Source organism: Cornus florida, unplaced genomic scaffold (assembly GCF_030987335.1).
Source record: "Cornus florida cultivar Cherokee Brave unplaced genomic scaffold, ASM3098733v1 CherokeeBrave_3.0.0_Hap2_Chr05, whole genome shotgun sequence".
NCBI classification, from domain to species: domain Eukaryota; kingdom Viridiplantae; phylum Streptophyta; class Magnoliopsida; order Cornales; family Cornaceae; genus Cornus; species Cornus florida.
Window position 1 is genome coordinate 88207237 of NW_026775575.1, and position 19293 is coordinate 88226529.

General features: G+C 33.6%; 1 protein-coding gene across 1 annotated transcript; it reads left to right on the forward strand.

The window, feature by feature from the left end:
• Positions 1-1630: 1630 nt before the first annotated feature.
• LOC132310331 (putative MO25-like protein At5g47540) lies at positions 1631-19202 on the forward strand. Its single transcript, XM_059808517.1, has 12 exons — positions 1631-2012; positions 6944-7105; positions 7430-7548; positions 8274-8348; positions 9499-9592; positions 12793-12852; positions 14573-14641; positions 17287-17385; positions 17489-17533; positions 17666-17768; positions 17848-17989; positions 19001-19202. The coding sequence occupies exons 1-11, from the start codon at positions 1893-1895 to the stop codon at positions 17967-17969; spliced, it is 1068 nt and encodes a 355-aa protein (XP_059664500.1). The 5' UTR covers positions 1631-1892; the 3' UTR covers positions 17970-17989; positions 19001-19202.
• Positions 19203-19293: the final 91 nt, after the last annotated feature.

The window sequence follows — 19293 nt, forward strand, 5'->3', positions numbered from 1 at the left end:
AAACCTGAAATTTGTTAAGGTTAAGACAACTTTACTTTTTCTTTTTTATTCTATTTCTAACTCTTTCCTAAATATTAATATAGATCAAAATCTATCCTAATAATAAAATAAATTACCAATTAAAATTAGGTAAATTCAATCAAGAAGTTTCAAATAATTTTTTAAACAACTAAAATAAGTTACGTATTAAAATAAAATAGGTAATTATTTAATAAAATAATTTATGAAATAATAAAATAAATTAACAATTAAAATTAAAAAGGTAATTGTTTAATTGAAATTCAATTAAGATGCTTCAAATCATTAAATAAATTAAATAGGTAATTTTTTTTATTTAAAATTCAATCAAGAAATAAATTACCAATTAAAATTAAATAGACAATTTTTTAATTGAAATCCAATCAAGATGTTTCAAATCTTTTATAGATAAAATAATAAAATAATTTATCAAATAATAAAATAAGTTACCAATTAAATTTAAATCCTATTATGGTCCGAATTCTTTAAGGTTAAAACAACTTTAATTTTTATATTTTATTATATTTCTAACTTTTTCCTAAATATAAATATAGATCAAAATCAATCCAAATAATAAAATAAATTAACAATTAAAATTATGTAATTTTTTAATTGAAATATTTATTTAATGATTTGAAATATCTTGATAAAATCAATGACGATTAATAAATTACCAATCAAGATATTTCAAATCATTTACAGATAAAATAATAAAATAATTTACCAAATAACAAAATAAGTTACCAATTAAAATAAATCTGATAAGTTACCAATTAAAATAAAAAAGTTACCTATTAAAATAAAATAGGTAATTATTTAATAAAATAATTTACCAAATAATAAAATAATTTACTAATTAAAATGAAATAGGTAATTGTTTAATTGAAATTCAATCAAGGTTTTTCAAATCATTAAATAAATTGCTAATTATAATTAAATAGATAATTGTTTAATTGAAATTCAATCAAGATGTTTCAAGTCATTCAATCAAGATTTCAAATCATTTCATTTTTTAAAACATCTTAATTTATTTTGATTGTTCTGTTTTGCAGCATGGTTCAAAATTCTTTATTAATCATGTTGATTTTTTTTGATTTTTTATTTTTTTTTTGTGTTTGTTTAATTATGTAATGTCAACATTTATTAACTAAACAAACAAGTTTTGTAATATTATATATTTCCTTGGCTATAAATTTTTTAATATTATATATTTCATTCTATAATTATATACATATTATACGTAACCACTTAAAGTTGAGGTTTTATTCTTAAATTTTAATCTCGACAACACAATTCACTTCATAAATATTTAAAATTTTAATTACTCAAAAAAGTTACTAATCAATTATTTAAAAAAGTAAATTTATTTTAATAATTTTTATATAAATTTTTTATTTAAAATTATAAAATAACTTTTCATCATAATACGGAGCAAATGAGCAATAGATGATGAACACTCTATATGTTTTCCTTTTTAACAGTTTAATTTAATTTAATAGAATAAGAAAAATCATCACCCAGCACGTGGAAATAAAGACGTTTCCGTTTGTTTAGCAAAATCATTGAGCTTCCAAATTGTCATGCAGAAACAAAAGACAACCAACGCCATTCTCAAAGCCCGTTTCATCGTGTACGGAGAAAACTGTGTGTACGGATTCCATTCTCTCTCTCTAAAACCCTGAATAATGGGTCATCACCACCACCATCACCATCATCCCCCTCCTCCACACAACAATGAAACCTTAAAGATCATTTGAAGAAGACCCAAATTGAAACATATATATATACATATATTTAGATATATATATATATCGATATTTAATTTTTAGCTGCCACCAACGGCGCCTTCTGTATTTCTATGCTTTGCTTTACCGATGAAGGGGCTTTGCAAGTCGAAGCCCCGGACACCGGCGGAGCTCGTGCACCGCGTTCGCGACCTCCTCCAATACGCCCACACCAACCCAGATTCCCGCCAAAAAAAGCGCCAAGAAAAGGTCCCATTTTTCGCTTATACCCCCTTTTGATTATCTATTTACATTGTTAATTGATTATGTATAAATTCTCTTTCATAATTAATTGTACACTAATGTTATGAAATTTGATTTATGTTTTTCTGTTTATGTGTGCCTGTAACACATATTTAAATGTATTCATAACATTCAAACGGAGTTTAATATGAAACAATAAAAATCCTAAGAATTTTAAAAATATATATCATTATATTTTTGAGAAACTAAAGGAACCATCTGTAATGCATTTACTAGGTTTGACTGTTTTGAATATTACCCAGGAAAAAAAAAAAATGACTAATTCTAACTTCCCAAGATTGGGAGATGATTTCGGCTAGGTAGAGAAATATATCCCACACAATGAGTTATCAGATGAGCTCAAGTGGGTTCATTGAAGATTACCATCATATGGGTTGATTTGAGCACATTGATTCTGCTAACATTGCTCCGAATTTACCTTATCTGTCTTAATTAAGTTTATTTAACCAAAATTCTACTTTTACTTGATAATACTTAGTGGAGATATTAATTGATTTTTGGATTATCAATTGGGTGCTGTCGGACCCAAGCGAATAAGAATATCTGTTCGGACTTTTTTTTCTTTTTTCTTCATACAAGCCCTTTCTTCTCTTTAATCAGTTTTTTTAAGAGATTTTTTTATAATAAAAAAAATTGGTTTTGGAAATAATTAGGAATGAGCATATATTGCTTTATTTCAACCTGCTAGGCAAGCTAATGGAGAAGTTTGCATTAAACTGACTTCTATGACCACGAACCAGACAGATCAGTAGTCTTTTTGTGCTCAAATCAGTACCTTAAATTCAGATATTAATATGCGTCTCAGGACAGTTATTGAGTAACAAGCATTCTTAAGGACAAAAAGCCATTCACTGTGGCTTCCTTTTGAGTTACTTGATTATGTTTCCCTCTGTCTTGCATTTATTTGCTGCAGACCTCAAAGTTGTGTTCTATTCAACTGTAAAGTTGACATCTTTTCATTTTTCCTATAGGAACAGAACTTGTTTGAACAATTTCTTTTCTCCATTTTTTTTTTTTTTTTTTTTTTCATTACCTGTATTATGGACTGAATTTCAGCTGATATTACTGATTCAAGCACGGCAAATTCTGAGAGTCATGCCAGCGGACAGGTTCTGTTAAGTTATACAATCCCAAAGACCTTGGGGGAGGTGAATAGGTTTACTTGCTTATTTTTTACTGATTTTAACTTGTTTGAATTTCACAAGTATATGCTCAATCAATAATGCAATCATGAAAATCACAAATGCAATGATAGTAATTTTACGCTAGTAAAAAAAGAGATAGAAGACACCAAACTTTTACATGAGAACCCCAATAGGGAAAAATTATGGAACTTTGTTCAGAGGAAAGCAATCCACTATTACTGGAGGAGAAGTTACAAACGCAGCCCAATGCTTTGAATTCCTTTTGCCTTTCTTTGGTAGATAAGTGCCTTAAACTTATGCCTAGCTCCACACTCAAACCCTTATGAGCTCAGTAGCTGCCAACTTCAACTTACTCTCACGATCTTTGCATTTCTAGCTGCTGATTGCCCACGCAATCGTTTTACTTAAAATGATCTGCCTTCTTCTAGGTGATTTTACACTTTGTCATTCTCGATCCCCAAAGCAACGGCTTGAATGTTTGAGAATCAATTGATATTCTGAATCAATGAAACGCCTTGGCTCTCAACCAATTAAAAACACAATATGGTGCAGATTTCTGTACTGGTGCACAAATCTGATGTACTGGTGTATTGTGCTTACAGTCTTCATTGTACTGCTGCATTGATCCGAATGTATCGATGCATTGAGCTCTCTGAGGTTCATATACCGGTGCATGTTATAGGATGTACCAATGCATAGAGCACAATAGGGTGTATTGTACCAGTGCATAGGAATAATGTATCGGTGTATTGAACTCCCCTGTCCGGTACTTTCCCAATTCACCTATTTTTTATTGATTTATTTATTTTTATAGGTAAGCAGGTGAGATTTTGTTAATCAGAACAATGGAACAACCCTACAAAAGACAAAGGGCATATACCCCAGGCCCATGGATTTATACAATATGTGGAACCCCCAAGTCCACCATTTAAAGAGGAACCAAAAAGGAGCCCAACATCAATGAAGAAAACCCCAAGCCAAGCAAAACCTCATGTACCACATAAAAGTCATATCCCTAACACCAAGATAGCTGGTAGCCATGGAATGAAAATGAAACTCACACAAAATGTTAAGAAGAATGCAATTTTCATCATCTCCAGAAAACTTGCAATAAGCACTAGAACCATGAGGCAAATACTATGTTGTGGACTTAAGGATTCTGTCCAGATTTCTATAGCAGAAATCGGGCCACCAAAAGACAACAAGGAGAATGCCTAAACAGTTCAAGAAATATATCCCACCACAGCACAAAGCACCATGTATATCATGCATCTGCAGATTTGTATAAGAATGCAACATCATCAAAACCAGATTAAACAGAAGCCCCAAACTGATGACCATAGCAAAATCAATCCTCAAAATCAGATTTGCAAAGAAGAAAAAAAACTGATCACAGTTGATATCAATCACAGAAGAAGACCATAAAAAAAATTTTGCCCCATAATGCTAACAGAGATATTCCACTCTCTGCATAACCATCTGTTAGATTGATTTTCCTGAAATTTATGCACGGAAATAACTCCATCTCTAATCACAGCAATTATTTCTTTCTGAAGAGTTAGCAAATCTTTATACTCATTAGTGCATACTCTGCAGTTTATTTCCCTCCAAAGTTTGTACACTGTGGCTGCAAAGGCAAGTCTATTAACAATGGAGATCAAAGATTTGCCTTTTAACAACATGCTCATCCAATTCAATAGATCAGTCCACTGATACTGGGGTCATTTAATTGCACCTTTTAGAGATATGCATGTCCAGATTCTTGAAGTAAATCTGCATTGGAAAAATAGTCTTCAATTTGTTCTCTGCAGACCGATTCACCTATTTAAGTCCTTTAAGCATCAAAAGTCTTTCAAACTCACTTCAACTATTGATTTAAGTCCCAAATCTAGTGGATAGAGTGTTTTCAACTCCATTCCTCAACCCATCCAAATGCTCGAATCCTCCTTGGCAAGGAATCTACATAGACTCATTACAAGGAAACTCTTATTACATGTAATTCAACTTTCATCCTTCAGAATGGAATACACATTATATCAAAATTTATTGCTCCTCTGTAAAAGAAGCTGTTAGTAGATATTTATGGAATGACTTACCATATTAACAAAAATTTGATTATGCTATAGAATATGCTGTGATTTGATTTAGATTTGATTTAATTTCCTTTCTTGTAATATGAGCATGTGCTTTTTTTATCTATACCTACTAGAGTTGTGAATGAGTGATTATCTTATTCAAGCCTTTACACAATTCTCTCATTTTTTCTTCTTTTTATATTTATACTTGGTATCAAAGCCAGGGTGGTCTGACTGCAATAAGGGCATTGTGAGTTCGGCACCACCCATTCGGGAATGGTCTAAGGTGACATCGCCCATCCGGGAGATGTCGGGTAGGCACGGTGTTCCGACCTCAATAAAGGCGTTGCGAGTTTGGCACCACCTATTCAGAAATGGTCTAAGGAGACATAGCTGTTTCTTTTTATGGTTTGAGGAGACATTGTTGATTCTTTCATCTACATTGTTTAAACATATATATGAAGGGGAATGGTCTGAGGAGACTTGTTGATTCTTCCATCTACATGTTTTAAACATGTATATGAAAGGAAATGGTCTGAGGAGACATAATTGGTTGTTTACGGTCTAAGGAGACATGATTGGTTGTTTACGGTCTAAGGAGACATGATTGGTTGTTTATGGTCGGAGGAGACATTGTTGATTGTTTGTGGTCTGAGGAGACATTTTTGATTTGTTGATCGGCACTTCATCTGAGGGAAAATTATCGCTAGTCAGATTTGCACTCCATTTGTCACAAGCTCTCAGTAGCTTGCAGACATTCTTACAAAGGGTATCAGCAAGATTGTGTTTGAGAATGCATTGTCTAAGTTGGGCGTTTTAGATATCCACGCACCAACTTGAGGAGGAGAGTTAGCAAATATAATAGTCACGATTTATGGAATGACTTACCGTATTAGCAAAGATTTGATTATGCTATTGAATATGCCATAGAATATGCTGTGATTTCATTTAGATTTGATTTAATTTCATTTCTTGTAATATGAGCATGTGCTCTTTTTATTTATAAATACTAGAGTTGTGAATGAGTGATTATCTTATTCAAGCCTTTACACAATTCTCTTTTTTTTTCTTCTTTTTATATTTCTACTGAAGCTTTCTGGAAACATGACTCAAATTAATTGCATGGAGTTCTAGAATTATATAGTGGGTATGGGAAGTGTAGAGGCAATAGCGGTTTTGGTGTTTTGGTTCCACTACAAGCAAAGGGAAAATATCATGGGTTTATTTTCCGAACTTTGTAGGAGTCCACTAGAAAAATTAAAAATAAAAAGAAACTGGATTCGCGGGCTTTTTGCTTTCTTCAATTATATATTTCTTGCATAATTCCATACAGCATTTTACTCATCAGATCGAACATTTGGCATATATGTCTGGATGTTAACTAACTGTAACTCTTAATTGAATTAAAAAATAAACTATATGATTATGCAATTATGCTTGCATGCAATTTGTGATGTCAGATCAAATAGCTACACAGACAAAGTTTTCTTCTTCATATTTCTCAGCTCACAAACTTGATTGTGCATCTGCAAATTTTGATCGGTTATCCTTCTATGCAATATAATCTCAATAACTTGAAATCATTTGTTAACTGAGTATCTCTTTGTCAGCATGTTCAAATACACAGTTTTGTGTTCACATCTTGACACTTGTGCAGATATCTGAACTAAGTAAACTCATTTTGGAGATGAGGACAATTCTCTACGGTGATGGCCAGTTGGAACCAAGTTCAGAAGCTTGTGCACAACTGACACAGGAGTTCTTTAAAAATGATATGTTGCGTCTTCTAATTACTTGTCTTCCTAAATTGGATTTGGGGGTAAGTAACTTTTTGCATTGAGGCCTTAGATTTAATTTTGTGGAGTTGTACTTTTAACAGTTTTAAGTCCCCCCTCCCCCTTCCACCACCCACCCCCCCCCCCCCCCCCCCCCCCCCCCCCCCTTCCCCCAACAAAAAAAAAAAAAAAAACAAAAACAAAAAAGAGTGAGAGAGAGGGAGAACTTTTGAGAAGCCAATTTCAGACCATTTGATTCTATATAGTAGATTCTTCTATTTACCTTTGGACTTTGGAACTGAGGCATACTGTTACACTTGATCTATTCTTCTCATGTTGGATGTCATAATGAGGTTCCTACTTTGCAGGCCCGTCAAGATGCCACTCGTGTAGCTGCAAATTTGCAAAGACAACGGGTTAATTCACAGTTGATTGCTTCTGCTTACTTGGAACAGAATATAGATCTCATGGATATTTTAGTGCTAGGGTAAGCTCTTTATTGTAGTGGTCTGGAAATTGGAAATGGCATGGTAATTGGCGATTGTTTGTCAATATCTATATTATCCTTATTCTAATTCTTTTTCTTATTCTACTTTCACTACTGTTCAGAAATTCCAGAAACCACTTTGTAGGAAAACTGCATTGTAGCCATCAAGCATGATTTTTTCAATTGAAAACCATAATAAAGAAACCAATATTAAAAGCAAGAAGAAACTCTAATCAACCTACCACCCAAAATTGATTGTGGATAACATCCTAAATTTTAAGTGCTTTACAACATTGCTTTTAGTCTATTGTATAGTTATAGTGTACTTAGTATGATTCTGTCATCAATGAAGGTCGCATGACTGCAATTTATGAAGTGTTAGTTAGAAAAGAAGAAATGCCATCAGAACCTACTATATTGTTAGGATAGTTACAGTTAACTCACTGTAGAAATCAGAAGGTTTTCTTTGATTTTTCCTTCATTGCATCAAAGGTTTTAACCTTCTTTATGCTGGAGATCTAACTATCAATCGTTGTTTTAGTTTTAGTTACTAACTATTCCACATTATTTACAGTTTTACTCATTGAAGAATGATGGATGCTATAAATTTTTTGGAAGATTAACTTTTGTGCTTGGTTCAATTGGGGCGAAAGGGAGTCTATACGTCTTTTATAGTTTCAATGTTTGGATTTCTAATATCGAGCTATAATTGCTTAAATATTTAGATATGAAGACCCTGACATCGCTATACACTATGGTGCAATTTTGAGAGATTGCATTCGTCATCAAGCTGTTGCAAGGTAAGCAATATTGATATGATTCATGGTCCGAATGCTGGCTTGCCATAATTCATTATCAAAGATTAAAAAGTTTATGTAAAATGAATCTCATTGGTAATGGTTAGGATTCAGATTGTTGTCTGACTTGGCGTTGTCTTGTACAATTTGAACTCATAACCGTTTTCTGGTTGAATCCTTAATTTTCTTTTATAGTAAAATTGAAATATGAAGAAGGGTAGTGGAACCATATCTAGGAAGATACGGAATGGGTAGAAGGAAAGAATTAAAGAGCACAGCAACTGTAGCTTCTTTCTCCCTTAAAAAAAAAAAAAAAAAGTAAATAAATAAAGAAGAAAGGCTTATACATGTCTTACACATAATGGCCTGACATACCACATATTTCCTTTTTGCCTTCTAAGGTGGCTGTCAGTATTCTTGTGCTTGTTACATCTGGTCGATACTTTACAGTTGGCTTGCACGTAGCAAGGCAGAGTGTATACCAAAGGTCACACTTGGGGATATGAAACCTATGTGTGGCATCACATGTTGAGGCCCTTGAGGATTGGGGGACGTTTTAGAGGTTTTATTTGGTAATTTTTTTAAGAATAAAGGGAGTGTGATCCTCATTTGCATGAAAGAAACAATTGCATGGTGAATTATGAAAATAATAACCACGACTCTCAATCAGTTTCTGCAGATAGTTATACTTCATGCCCTTCACATGATGACCATCATATTGCCATTCCAACATTTAGTTACATATGTTACCATGATTTGTATTGACAGTTGAAGCTAAATTCTGGAAAGGTTTGTGTGTTGAGTCTTTAGAAACAAATTTAAGAACTCAGAGAGCAAGGGAACCATCTTTAAGTAAATTATTTCCTAGCCTCTCTCTACTTTTTTGTCGAAATATGGCTTGAAGGATGTTGACTTTTACAAAACCAGATTCAATCTCAAAGTTGATCAAGTAGCAACCCCTATGCCAACTAAAACAGAACTGCTCTAGAATATATTAATGTCTTTGCTAATTAAGATCTATGTTTTTTTCATGAACTAGTGCCTACTGGAAGTGAAATAGCCCTAAAACTAGTCCTGTTTAAGTTCTCTTAGTCCTTTAAGCTGATTTATTAACTGTAATCCAACCTGTTGTGCCAAAAATATTTTCTTATAGGTATATCTTGGAGTCAGAGAACCTGAAGAAGTTCTTCGATTATATACAATTTCCCAACTTCAACATAGCATCAGATGCTGTAGCAACTTTTAAAGTTAAGTATAATTAAGATTTTTTTTTTTCCTTAATGAACAACCTCTGATGGATGAGTTCTTGCCAGCACTGTGTTTTTCTCTATGTTGTTTATTTTTCCTTGTGTGAACAAAATACCAGCACTATCAACAGTGGCATATCATTTTGGCACACCATATTAATTACTGATGCACCAATCAGATTCAAACTTATTGCATTGCATTTTAGCAATATTCTTTCAGGGAAATTAGTAGATTAGCAAACTCACTTTAATGCCACCCAATTCTGACCTCTGTGAAGGTTGTGCATTGAAGGTAGAAGAGAATATCCTACAGTCCTGCCTGCTAATATAGTTCTATAAGTTGTGACAGGTGAAGGTTGTATGAAGCCAAATAATATTAATAGGCCCGTTGTCACGACCCGAAAATGATACCAATTCTAAAAAAAAATTCGGCATGACCTCTGCTAAAAAGGGCCCTACCACAACCTGTTGAAATGCATAAAAAAAATGTAATGGCCTCACTTGGCCATAAACTAATCTATCATGTCCCAACGCACAATGCAAACAATATACCAATTTCCAAAATAACTATATACATATAATCAGAGTCCCTTCCCTCCAATTCCTTCAATAAAAAAAAAATATGGAAGTACCAGTCCACTACTTAGTCCCATACTCCTTTACAAGGAACAAAATCTAATTACATCAATTTACAGTCCATGAAATACAGCTGAAATCAAAAGTTCATAATTTACAACATTATACAAATTATTCTAAAGTTTTACAGAGTAGTCAAAATTTACAAAATATTAAAGTTGTAAAACAAAAATAGCAAAATATAAATTTCCAATCCCGTCTAAACTTGTGGTGGATGGTCGTTCGCCACCTCCTTTCCGTGTCCTGAAAATTATTAATAATAAGGGGTGAGCAAAATTGCTCAGTAGGTGGTGCCTAAGACACACCTCTTGTGACACCGTGAATCCAAACAATGAATAGGAATAAAGGATGGGGTTCATGCTATGCCGGGAAAGAATACAACATTAATTCCAATTTTAAAATAAATAATGCCGTGCCATGATATGCGATGCCATGTATGTCGCTCCCCACTTTAAAAATCCAAGTCCATCACTTTTCAAATTGTTAATATAACTCGTCCGTTGGTGACTCCGCAGCAACACGAGAGAAGGATTGGCTACTGTCCCTGACCCTTGGTACCCCCGCGGCGTCATTTGGGGCCCAGATAGCTCAACCACGCTAGAGTGTTTTCCCTAGTTCCCTCTAGGTTACATTAACACACCGACCCTTTGGTGACTCCGTGGCAACCAGGTTTTCTCAAAACCATTTAATCAATATTTCTTCCCAAAAATCCCTTTCTTTTTTTTCTTTTTTTTTTTATTTTTATTTTCAAAACATTTCCCGTCCTTCATGCCCCATGACATGCATGTATGTCTCATGCCTTCAATACCATGGAAACAAGATACTTTCAAGTAACATAATTAATCATTCTTTACCAAAATTTTCAAAGAAAACACATATAGTTTACATACATCATTTCTAGCACAATTCACAACATGATAGACATAGGAAATCAACATTTAAGCATGTTTTTCATACAAATCAACATGTATATATAGAATCATGAACTTTATATATTACTACAAGATCATTCTAGGATAATTATCATCAATTAGACAAATTAACAACAATTACATGAAATTAACTCACAAAGGAACAAGAAAATGTGGGTTAGAGACCCCTACCTCAGTTTTATACAAAACCCCCAATTTGTGCCCTAGATCCCAATTCTCCTAGAGTGCACCAAACACCAAATTGCTCCGATCAACTTAAAGATCTCGTCGTGGGCTTCAATTTGCCGAAAACGGCACTTAAAAACACTAAGTATTGAAGGAGAGATGTAAACTTGAAGTTTTGATAGAAAATGAAAAAGAAAAAAAGCAAGAAAAGTGAGGTGAGGGAGAGACAAGTGGGAGAGAGAAGGTGAAGGAGGAAATGAGACCAGAAATAGGTCTCTTGGCCTTTTTGTGTGTTAATGGTGGGTCCCACCTATTTTAATTTTATTTCCCTTTTATATTTGGTTTCTTTCTACACCACATAAATACTTATACACATTAAATAATGCATAACCTTATACAACACATTAAACAAGATAAATATGATGCAAATGGACCCAACCAAAATACTTGTATGCAACAATTCCGGTAGCGGGTCCCACACGGAACCGTCCGGCCCGAAAAACGGAAAAAATGCAGAAATGGTCACCTTGGCATTTCAAAGAGTTCTGGACTCAATGTAATGTCCCAAACAACTCTAGAACACAACCGGCACACTCCGCAGTATCCGGTACGCAAGATGGTAAAAGACAAAATAGCCCTTACAACGACAAAAATTTCCGAAAAAATGAAAAATGGCGAAAAATGGAAATATCACACCTGCTGTCTCAAATCTTTTCGTTTTTGTTAGATAACTTGTGATTTTAGGTTCATAAAGAGTCTGCTCTCTCTCTCTCTTTCTTTTTTTCTTTTTTTTGATGGGTATAAGACTTCACCACAACATAAAGATTACTGTTTCTGTTATTAATTTCCCCAATAAAAATTGGGAAAGAGATCTATATGCCTTGTATTTGTGTAGCATGGTAAGTTGTCTTTTAGCAACTAATTTTGGAGATTTTTACAAGTCTATTCATTTTAACAGTAAACATAGTTTTCCATTTAAAAAATGACATTCTAAATGTGTCATTTAATATTCATCTTCTTAAATTCTTTAGTTTTTTGAATAGTTTAATGGTCTGGAGTTGTGGACAGAATGGATATTATATTTATGTTGCAGCCCTGATTATATTTTTCGTAGCACTGAGTTCTCCTCATCATATACCAACTTTTCGTTCATAAACCTTGTCTGGCATCAATCAATGGATGCCGATTTCTTGCCGAATGTTACTTTTTGCATCTTTTATGTCCTTAATCTTCCTGTTTCTTTTGGTAAGTCAAGATTTTACTGTCAAGCAAGCTTTTCTGTTTATGACAAGAATTTTATTTATAGAAAATCCTGCTATAAAGAAAAGTCATCCTGCCATCTCTCTGAAAAATTTAAAGAGTTCTGTAGGGTGCTTGGAAAAATTTGCAGCATTATGTTTTGTTCTTGTGCCAGTGGTTGTCATCCAGTCGACATGAATGCTGATGCTACTGATAACTATGTTACAGGAGCTCCTAACTAGGCATAAATCTACTGTTGCTGAATTTCTTTCTAGAAATTATGACTGGGTAAGTGTTAGTTTTACTTTACTTATATATGTATCATATCTCAGTATTATGGGATTGTGAATAATTCATCCTTGTTACAGCACGTTTAATTTGTGATGTTCTTCCTACTTTTTTTGTCGAATTTAGTATTATGGGCTTGAGGGCAACTCAACTTTTTTAGAGCAAGGAAAGTTATAGTTTTTAGGGTCAATTGCATAAAACCCCCCTAACTATAAACTAGAAACACAGCCTTCCGTCAAGCTACCACTAAGAAATAAATGATCAAAACATTGGGATCTTTGAAAATCCTAATTTACCATTGTGGGTAATTGCATAAAATTTCTCTGAAATGTAAAAATTTGCACATTATCCCTTCTTCTAAGGGATATCGTGCAAGTTTCTTAATTCATGGGGTTTATGCAATTAACCTTAAGGACCATTTTGGTAATTTTCAAAATACATTTAATGACCACCTAGAGAAGTTAGGTCATTGGCCTTATTAGAAAACTTTTAATCGTTTAGGGGGTAAATTTTATTATGGGGGTACCATGAATTTTTTTTTATAGTTTAGATGTTCTTTGCAATTACCCCTAGTATTAACTTTTTCTATATTGCAAGTATAAACAATACTTGGAAGGATTTTAAGTTTTTTTACCTGGCATATAAATCTGCCAATTGTTGATATTTTTTCATCATTAGAACTCAAAATAGCAGCAGTGTCCTTTTTCAAAGCTTGTTGCTAATTTCTGTACTAAAATAGGAAAGGGCAAGTCATTAGACACTCTTAGTATATGTTTTCTGAATAATACCAATGCTTAAAAAAGATCATTATATTTAAGTTGCTTGCTGAAGCAATATATTAGTATTGTTGAAAGAAATATATCAACATTTAAAATTAGTGGGATAACGGTTAATATGATGCTAATTTCATTGAGTAAAGCAATTCTTTGTATTCATATACAACTTTGAACACCAGGTGTTTAGCATCAATGAGCATTATAATGTTCGCAAACATTTTTTGCACTACTACATATCAGGATTTAGCTTAGTTATCATTTTGAGTGCATCAAATCTGTGTTGAGATCTTTCGTGGTAAAAGTGGAAATAGATAATTTGGAAAGAGAAGGTTTTGAAAGTATAAATTTGATGACCAAGAGCTTAGTCTAGTGGTATCTCCTCTATTCCCCACCCCCCCCTAAGGAATTGTTTGCACCCAAGGGCGTCGAACCTTACACCTGATGCCTCATGAGACACCAGGGCCAAGTGACTTGCCCACTTTGGCCAACCCACTGGGGTTATATCTCCTCTACTTTTGAAGGTTGAAGTTTCAGCAACTGTGATTCCGTGTTTGTTTTAAATATAAATTTGGTACAGGTGGCTCCCTTTTGGGAATAGAAGTTCTTTTTGGGTGCTGTGAACTATTAAACAAAATGAGACCAAATTTGGCAATGATGAAGTGTGAGATTTTATTTATTCACGATGTCTGATTACAGAACATTGATTTTCAATTTTGTCAGGATAAGTCCTTTATGTGGCATTCGTGCTGTATGCAAAAGTTTGATCTTCATATATGGGGTTTGATGATTCAAAGTATTGCATGCTGTATATACTTATTTGATTATGCCTACAAGTAATTCAATATCGATATTCTAAATTTCCGTGTCTCTTCTTATTCTATTCAATTTATGTGACTTCTTAATTGTTCACTGCTTGAACGTCTTGGACTGTTTCCTGGTTGTAGTTTTTCCCGGAGTACAAATCAAAGTTGTTAGAATCTCCTAATTACATCACCAGAAGGCATGCCATCAAGGTACAATTTTGGTTTTCTAGATTCTTTACATTGATCAGTCTTGTCTTGATATATTATTATGATTGCTCTTATTATTGTGTCATTCTTCTTCTTTTTTTCCTATTTAAAAATAAATAAATAAATAAACGGTGAAATCTGTTATTCTTCTTTCTCCAATCAACTTTATTCATTTCTTCACTATTATGATAATGGTTCATATATGATGATTCGTGTTCATTTTATTTTTATTTTTTTTAACTTCTTTTTTATAGTGGCAGTGCTTGCAGAATTTCTGATTTACCAAGTTGATTGGATTATGGGTATTCCCTCCAGGCTCAAATCTCTTACAAAAATGTCTATATGAACGAGTGTCTGTGTGCATGCATTTTTGTTGTGGGTTCTTGTTGGTGATTTTGTAATAGTGGAGTTAATATAAATGCAACAAGGGGTCCAAGGAAATTGGCCTAGGTGGAAATCTTGATGAACTTCAAGGAGAGAGAGAGAGAGGAGTGCACAATTCCTTGAACTTTCAGAAAGGATGGTTACCTTAATGAGACCTGAGATTTTGGGTTGGTTCCCACTCTAAAGTCGGGGGTTGCAGCTTTGTTATGGTAGAAAAGAGTCAGGCTGTTATAGGAGATCATTATACAAAGAGATGAGGTAACATAGGAGTTAAGTACTAGGTTCGGCATGAATCGATGGCCTATGACCCGAAAAGGTGGGTGACTTGAGGTTCGGATTTGTTAAGTGGTATAGTAAATGTGATGGGATAGAGGGGGAAAAGGTTAGTTTTTGAGGGATGTGATTGCCTAATTTGCCTCGAGTTATCGGTGTGACTCTATTTGACAAGAAAATCATTGATACAGCTTTGTCATGCAATGCAACACCTAGAGCATACAAACCCTATTTTTGCCTTGTTTTCCATTTTTTTTTTTTTTTTTTTTTTTTTTTTCTACCAACCAACGCACATTCCATCCAAACACAATCTAAAAGTTAGATCCACCCTTCAGAGCTCATTATTCAGATTATTTAAGCCTAAATCTTGAATTAAAGAGTTCCAATACTTAAAATAATTGGTCAGTTTTTCAATTTCTGAATTATTTTCTGCATTTTCACTTAGATTCGACCAAAAAGTATTTAAAACATAAATGACATTGATATGCTAGAATATTGTCTTCTGTTTTATTTGTTAACTTTTTGCTTGTTTCATTTTTTAGTGCATTTGTGGCCATAAATTAAGTGAAGTGCACAAATTTGTAAGCTTGTATTGCAGATATAAACTTTAAATTGCAACACATGGACCATTACTCATATTAAAACACTTTTAATTTTTTTTTTTAAGGAATCTGCTAAAAATCATTTATAATTGATATTTTATTGGTTTGACATTGTTGAAAGTTGTGTATAGGTGCATTTTGAACAAAGGTAAAAGAAATTGAAAATTTTCACAATTGCAATGGACTCATCTATTTCTTAACCCCCATTATACTCTCCCTTCCTTACACTACAGCATTCATGTTGGTGTCCATGTTGACGACTAGAGGCCTTGGTTAGTGCAAGCCCCCTAATCCTTTCTCCCAACTTAGGGAATTGCATCGACCTCTGTACAAAGAAAATTGTCAGAGTTAATTTTCAAAAAAAAAAAAATTGTCAGAGTTTCCAACACTTCGTCAAGGTTTGCCCATAGGAGAGGAGCTCCTTGAGCTCTTAAATGTTTCCTGGAGGCAAGTTCATTGGGGTCTTGGATGAAGTTACCTGTAGCAAAGCAACAAAATTTCAGTAGCCTCTCCTTTGTGGCAAGGCTTATTTCTGGAGGAGGTTATTCTTAAAATTCGTATTCACAAAGAGGTTTATTCACAGGTGAGAAGGTCCTCAGAGTAGTATTGGGTGCCTTTGGAGAAGGCTGGGATATATATTCTGAGGATTATCATAGAGAGGAGCTTCTTGAGTACTTGATTATTTCTTAGAGATTTTATCAATAAGAGAAGACTCCTCGAGATCTTGACAATTTTTTGAGGTCTATCAATAGGAAAGGAATTCCTGGAGCTCTCAAATTAATATTTTTTGTTTGGTAACATTAGTGAACCCAGTGATGCAGGACGGGTAGGGCAGTTTTAATACTGATTTGATGCAGAATGGGTGAGAAGATGATTAAGGGAAAAGAAGATAGAAGAACAGGGGAGGAGAAATAGAGGGAGAAATCTCAATATTCAATATTCATAAAAAAATTGTTCACTCAATGCCATAAGTCACATATATATAAGCATCAAAGCAGAAACCAAATCAAAGTAAAACAAAAAATAAGACCCTAAAATATTTACCAAAATATCCCTAAAATTAAAGCATTACCAAAACAATAATAATAATTGAAACTCATGGAGCTCATTATGTTTGTCATATCTCATTCAACATCACCCAGACTTTAAGGAGAGTGCACAATATACTTCTTGCTTGAGAATTTAGAGAACTCGGCCTGAAACAACCATGTCATTGGTTAAGCCATTCCTCTTTTTGGGTTTGTGTGAGTATGACACCTTGGGACCTTATTTTGATTTATTTTACGCAATTTTTTTTGTGATTCTCGAGCATTGGTGCTAATGTTGGGTCATGTACCTGAAGCACAACAATAATTCATTCCTTTGCTTATAATCTGTAATGTGTTGCAGCTGTTAGGACATTTGTTACTAGATCGTTCAAATGCTTCAGTGATGATCCGGTATGTAAACTCGATGGAGAACATGAAGATCATGATGAATCTGCTCAGGGTCCTCTCTCTCTCTCTCTCTCTCTCTCTCTCCATGCACGCACACTTTCATAGTTGCGTCTATATATACATAATAATGCATTTATTTCTCATTGTTCCTGTAGGATTCAAACAAGACAATCCAGTTAGAAGCGTTTCATGTGTTCAAGGTGTGGTATAGAATAATGAGTGTATTTTTAAATAGTATAGAATCATGGTTTATATGTGACTACTTTTTTATAATTGCATTCATTTGTCTAAAACCTGCTTCTCCTTCTTTTTTTGCCCTTTCCTGTTGACAGCTATTTGCAGCTAATCAGAATAAGCCTCCTGAGATAGTCAGCATACTTGCTACAAATAGAAACAAGCTCCTTCGCTTCTTTGGTGACTTCAAGTTTGATAAAGGTAGACACTGGAAATTCCGTAATACTTCTAAAATTCCTTTTGCACTGTGATATAAATTTTTTGTTTTGATTTGCCACAGTGGATGAACACTTTGAGGAAGACAAAGCTCAAATTGTCGAAGAAATTGCTACCCTTGAAACTAGAGATAGTTCAGTGCAGCGCAGGGCTCTAGACAAATTTGAGATTTCCTGTGAACAGTAAATATGCGACAATAAATGCATGTAAGTACCTTTAAGTATTTGCTTTGTTCCTTTTTTGTTGTTATAACCATTAGAAATGTGTATAATTTATACAACTATATAATTACAGTCTTAGCAATCTATAGAATTATATCCTCTATGCAGTCTGCTATGAGATGTTACAGAGAATATTCGGACATATATGATTCCAGAATATTTTTGTATCAATACTTTTTGTTTGTCTTCCATGTTTGGTCTACCAGTTGGCAACCTTACCCTTGTTTCTCTGAAATATACTTCCTTGCCCTCTTGCTTCATTATTGGCAATTTGACATTTGATAAACACTGAAAGCTACCTGTAATTAGATGACTACTCAGATTCTCTTTGCCATGGCAAATGATCTTTAAGCTGGGAAATCTAATTCATATTTTATGGAGATGGTGTAACTCAGATTCTTGTCAGTTGGCAATCCTTAAAAAAACATCATGTTCGCATTTCAATCATTTGTAGTTTTACCTAAAAGATCAAGTACCATCACCAAAGAGTTAAATCCCCATGCTTATTTTTTAATATTCGAATTCATTTCATCATTTGATCAAACATATCCATCGTTGGTTCTTGCAACAATCTTTCCCCACATCTTCTTCTTCTTCTTCTTCTTCTTCTTCTTTCTTTTTTCTGTGGTCCCGCATTTATTCCGAACATATCCCTATTTTCTCGTGTTCTATCAATTTCTTTCTTAGCATTACCTCCCTACCCATTTTTAACTTGGACATGTCATAATTTTACATCATTCAAATTTTGGTGCACCATCCATAACTCCCTCAAAAAGTTTCTGTGCAAAGCAGTTGATTGCTGAAATTATATAATTAATGTATAGACAAATATTTACTTATGTGTCCAGACGTTCATGCACTTTATCTCCGATAGTTGCAGCTTTCCCCGTCTCACAACTGTATTCAAGTCATTTGTTAAAACATTTTTTTTCTAGTGTCCAATATTCTGTCCCATAAAGCATGTTGGCTGAATTATTTATCAAATTTATATTTCAGCTTTTCAGTTAGTTGATCATACCATATGTCAGAAGCACGTTTCCTCCTCTCGAATAATTGAGCCTTAGCGACGAAAATCTTCGACTTCATTTTTCATTTTTCCTTTTTTTTTTGTACTTTCATCTCTTGACCCTTGTCTTGATATTTGTACTCATAATTTTGCTAACATTAAATTTTGTATATTCAGTTTTAATGCTACTCATCTGGCACTTTTGTTTATTCTTAAGCTTCTTTCTAAGCTAGTGAACAGTTCATTTGTGGATATGGTTATCAAAGGCTCGCGAATATAGCAT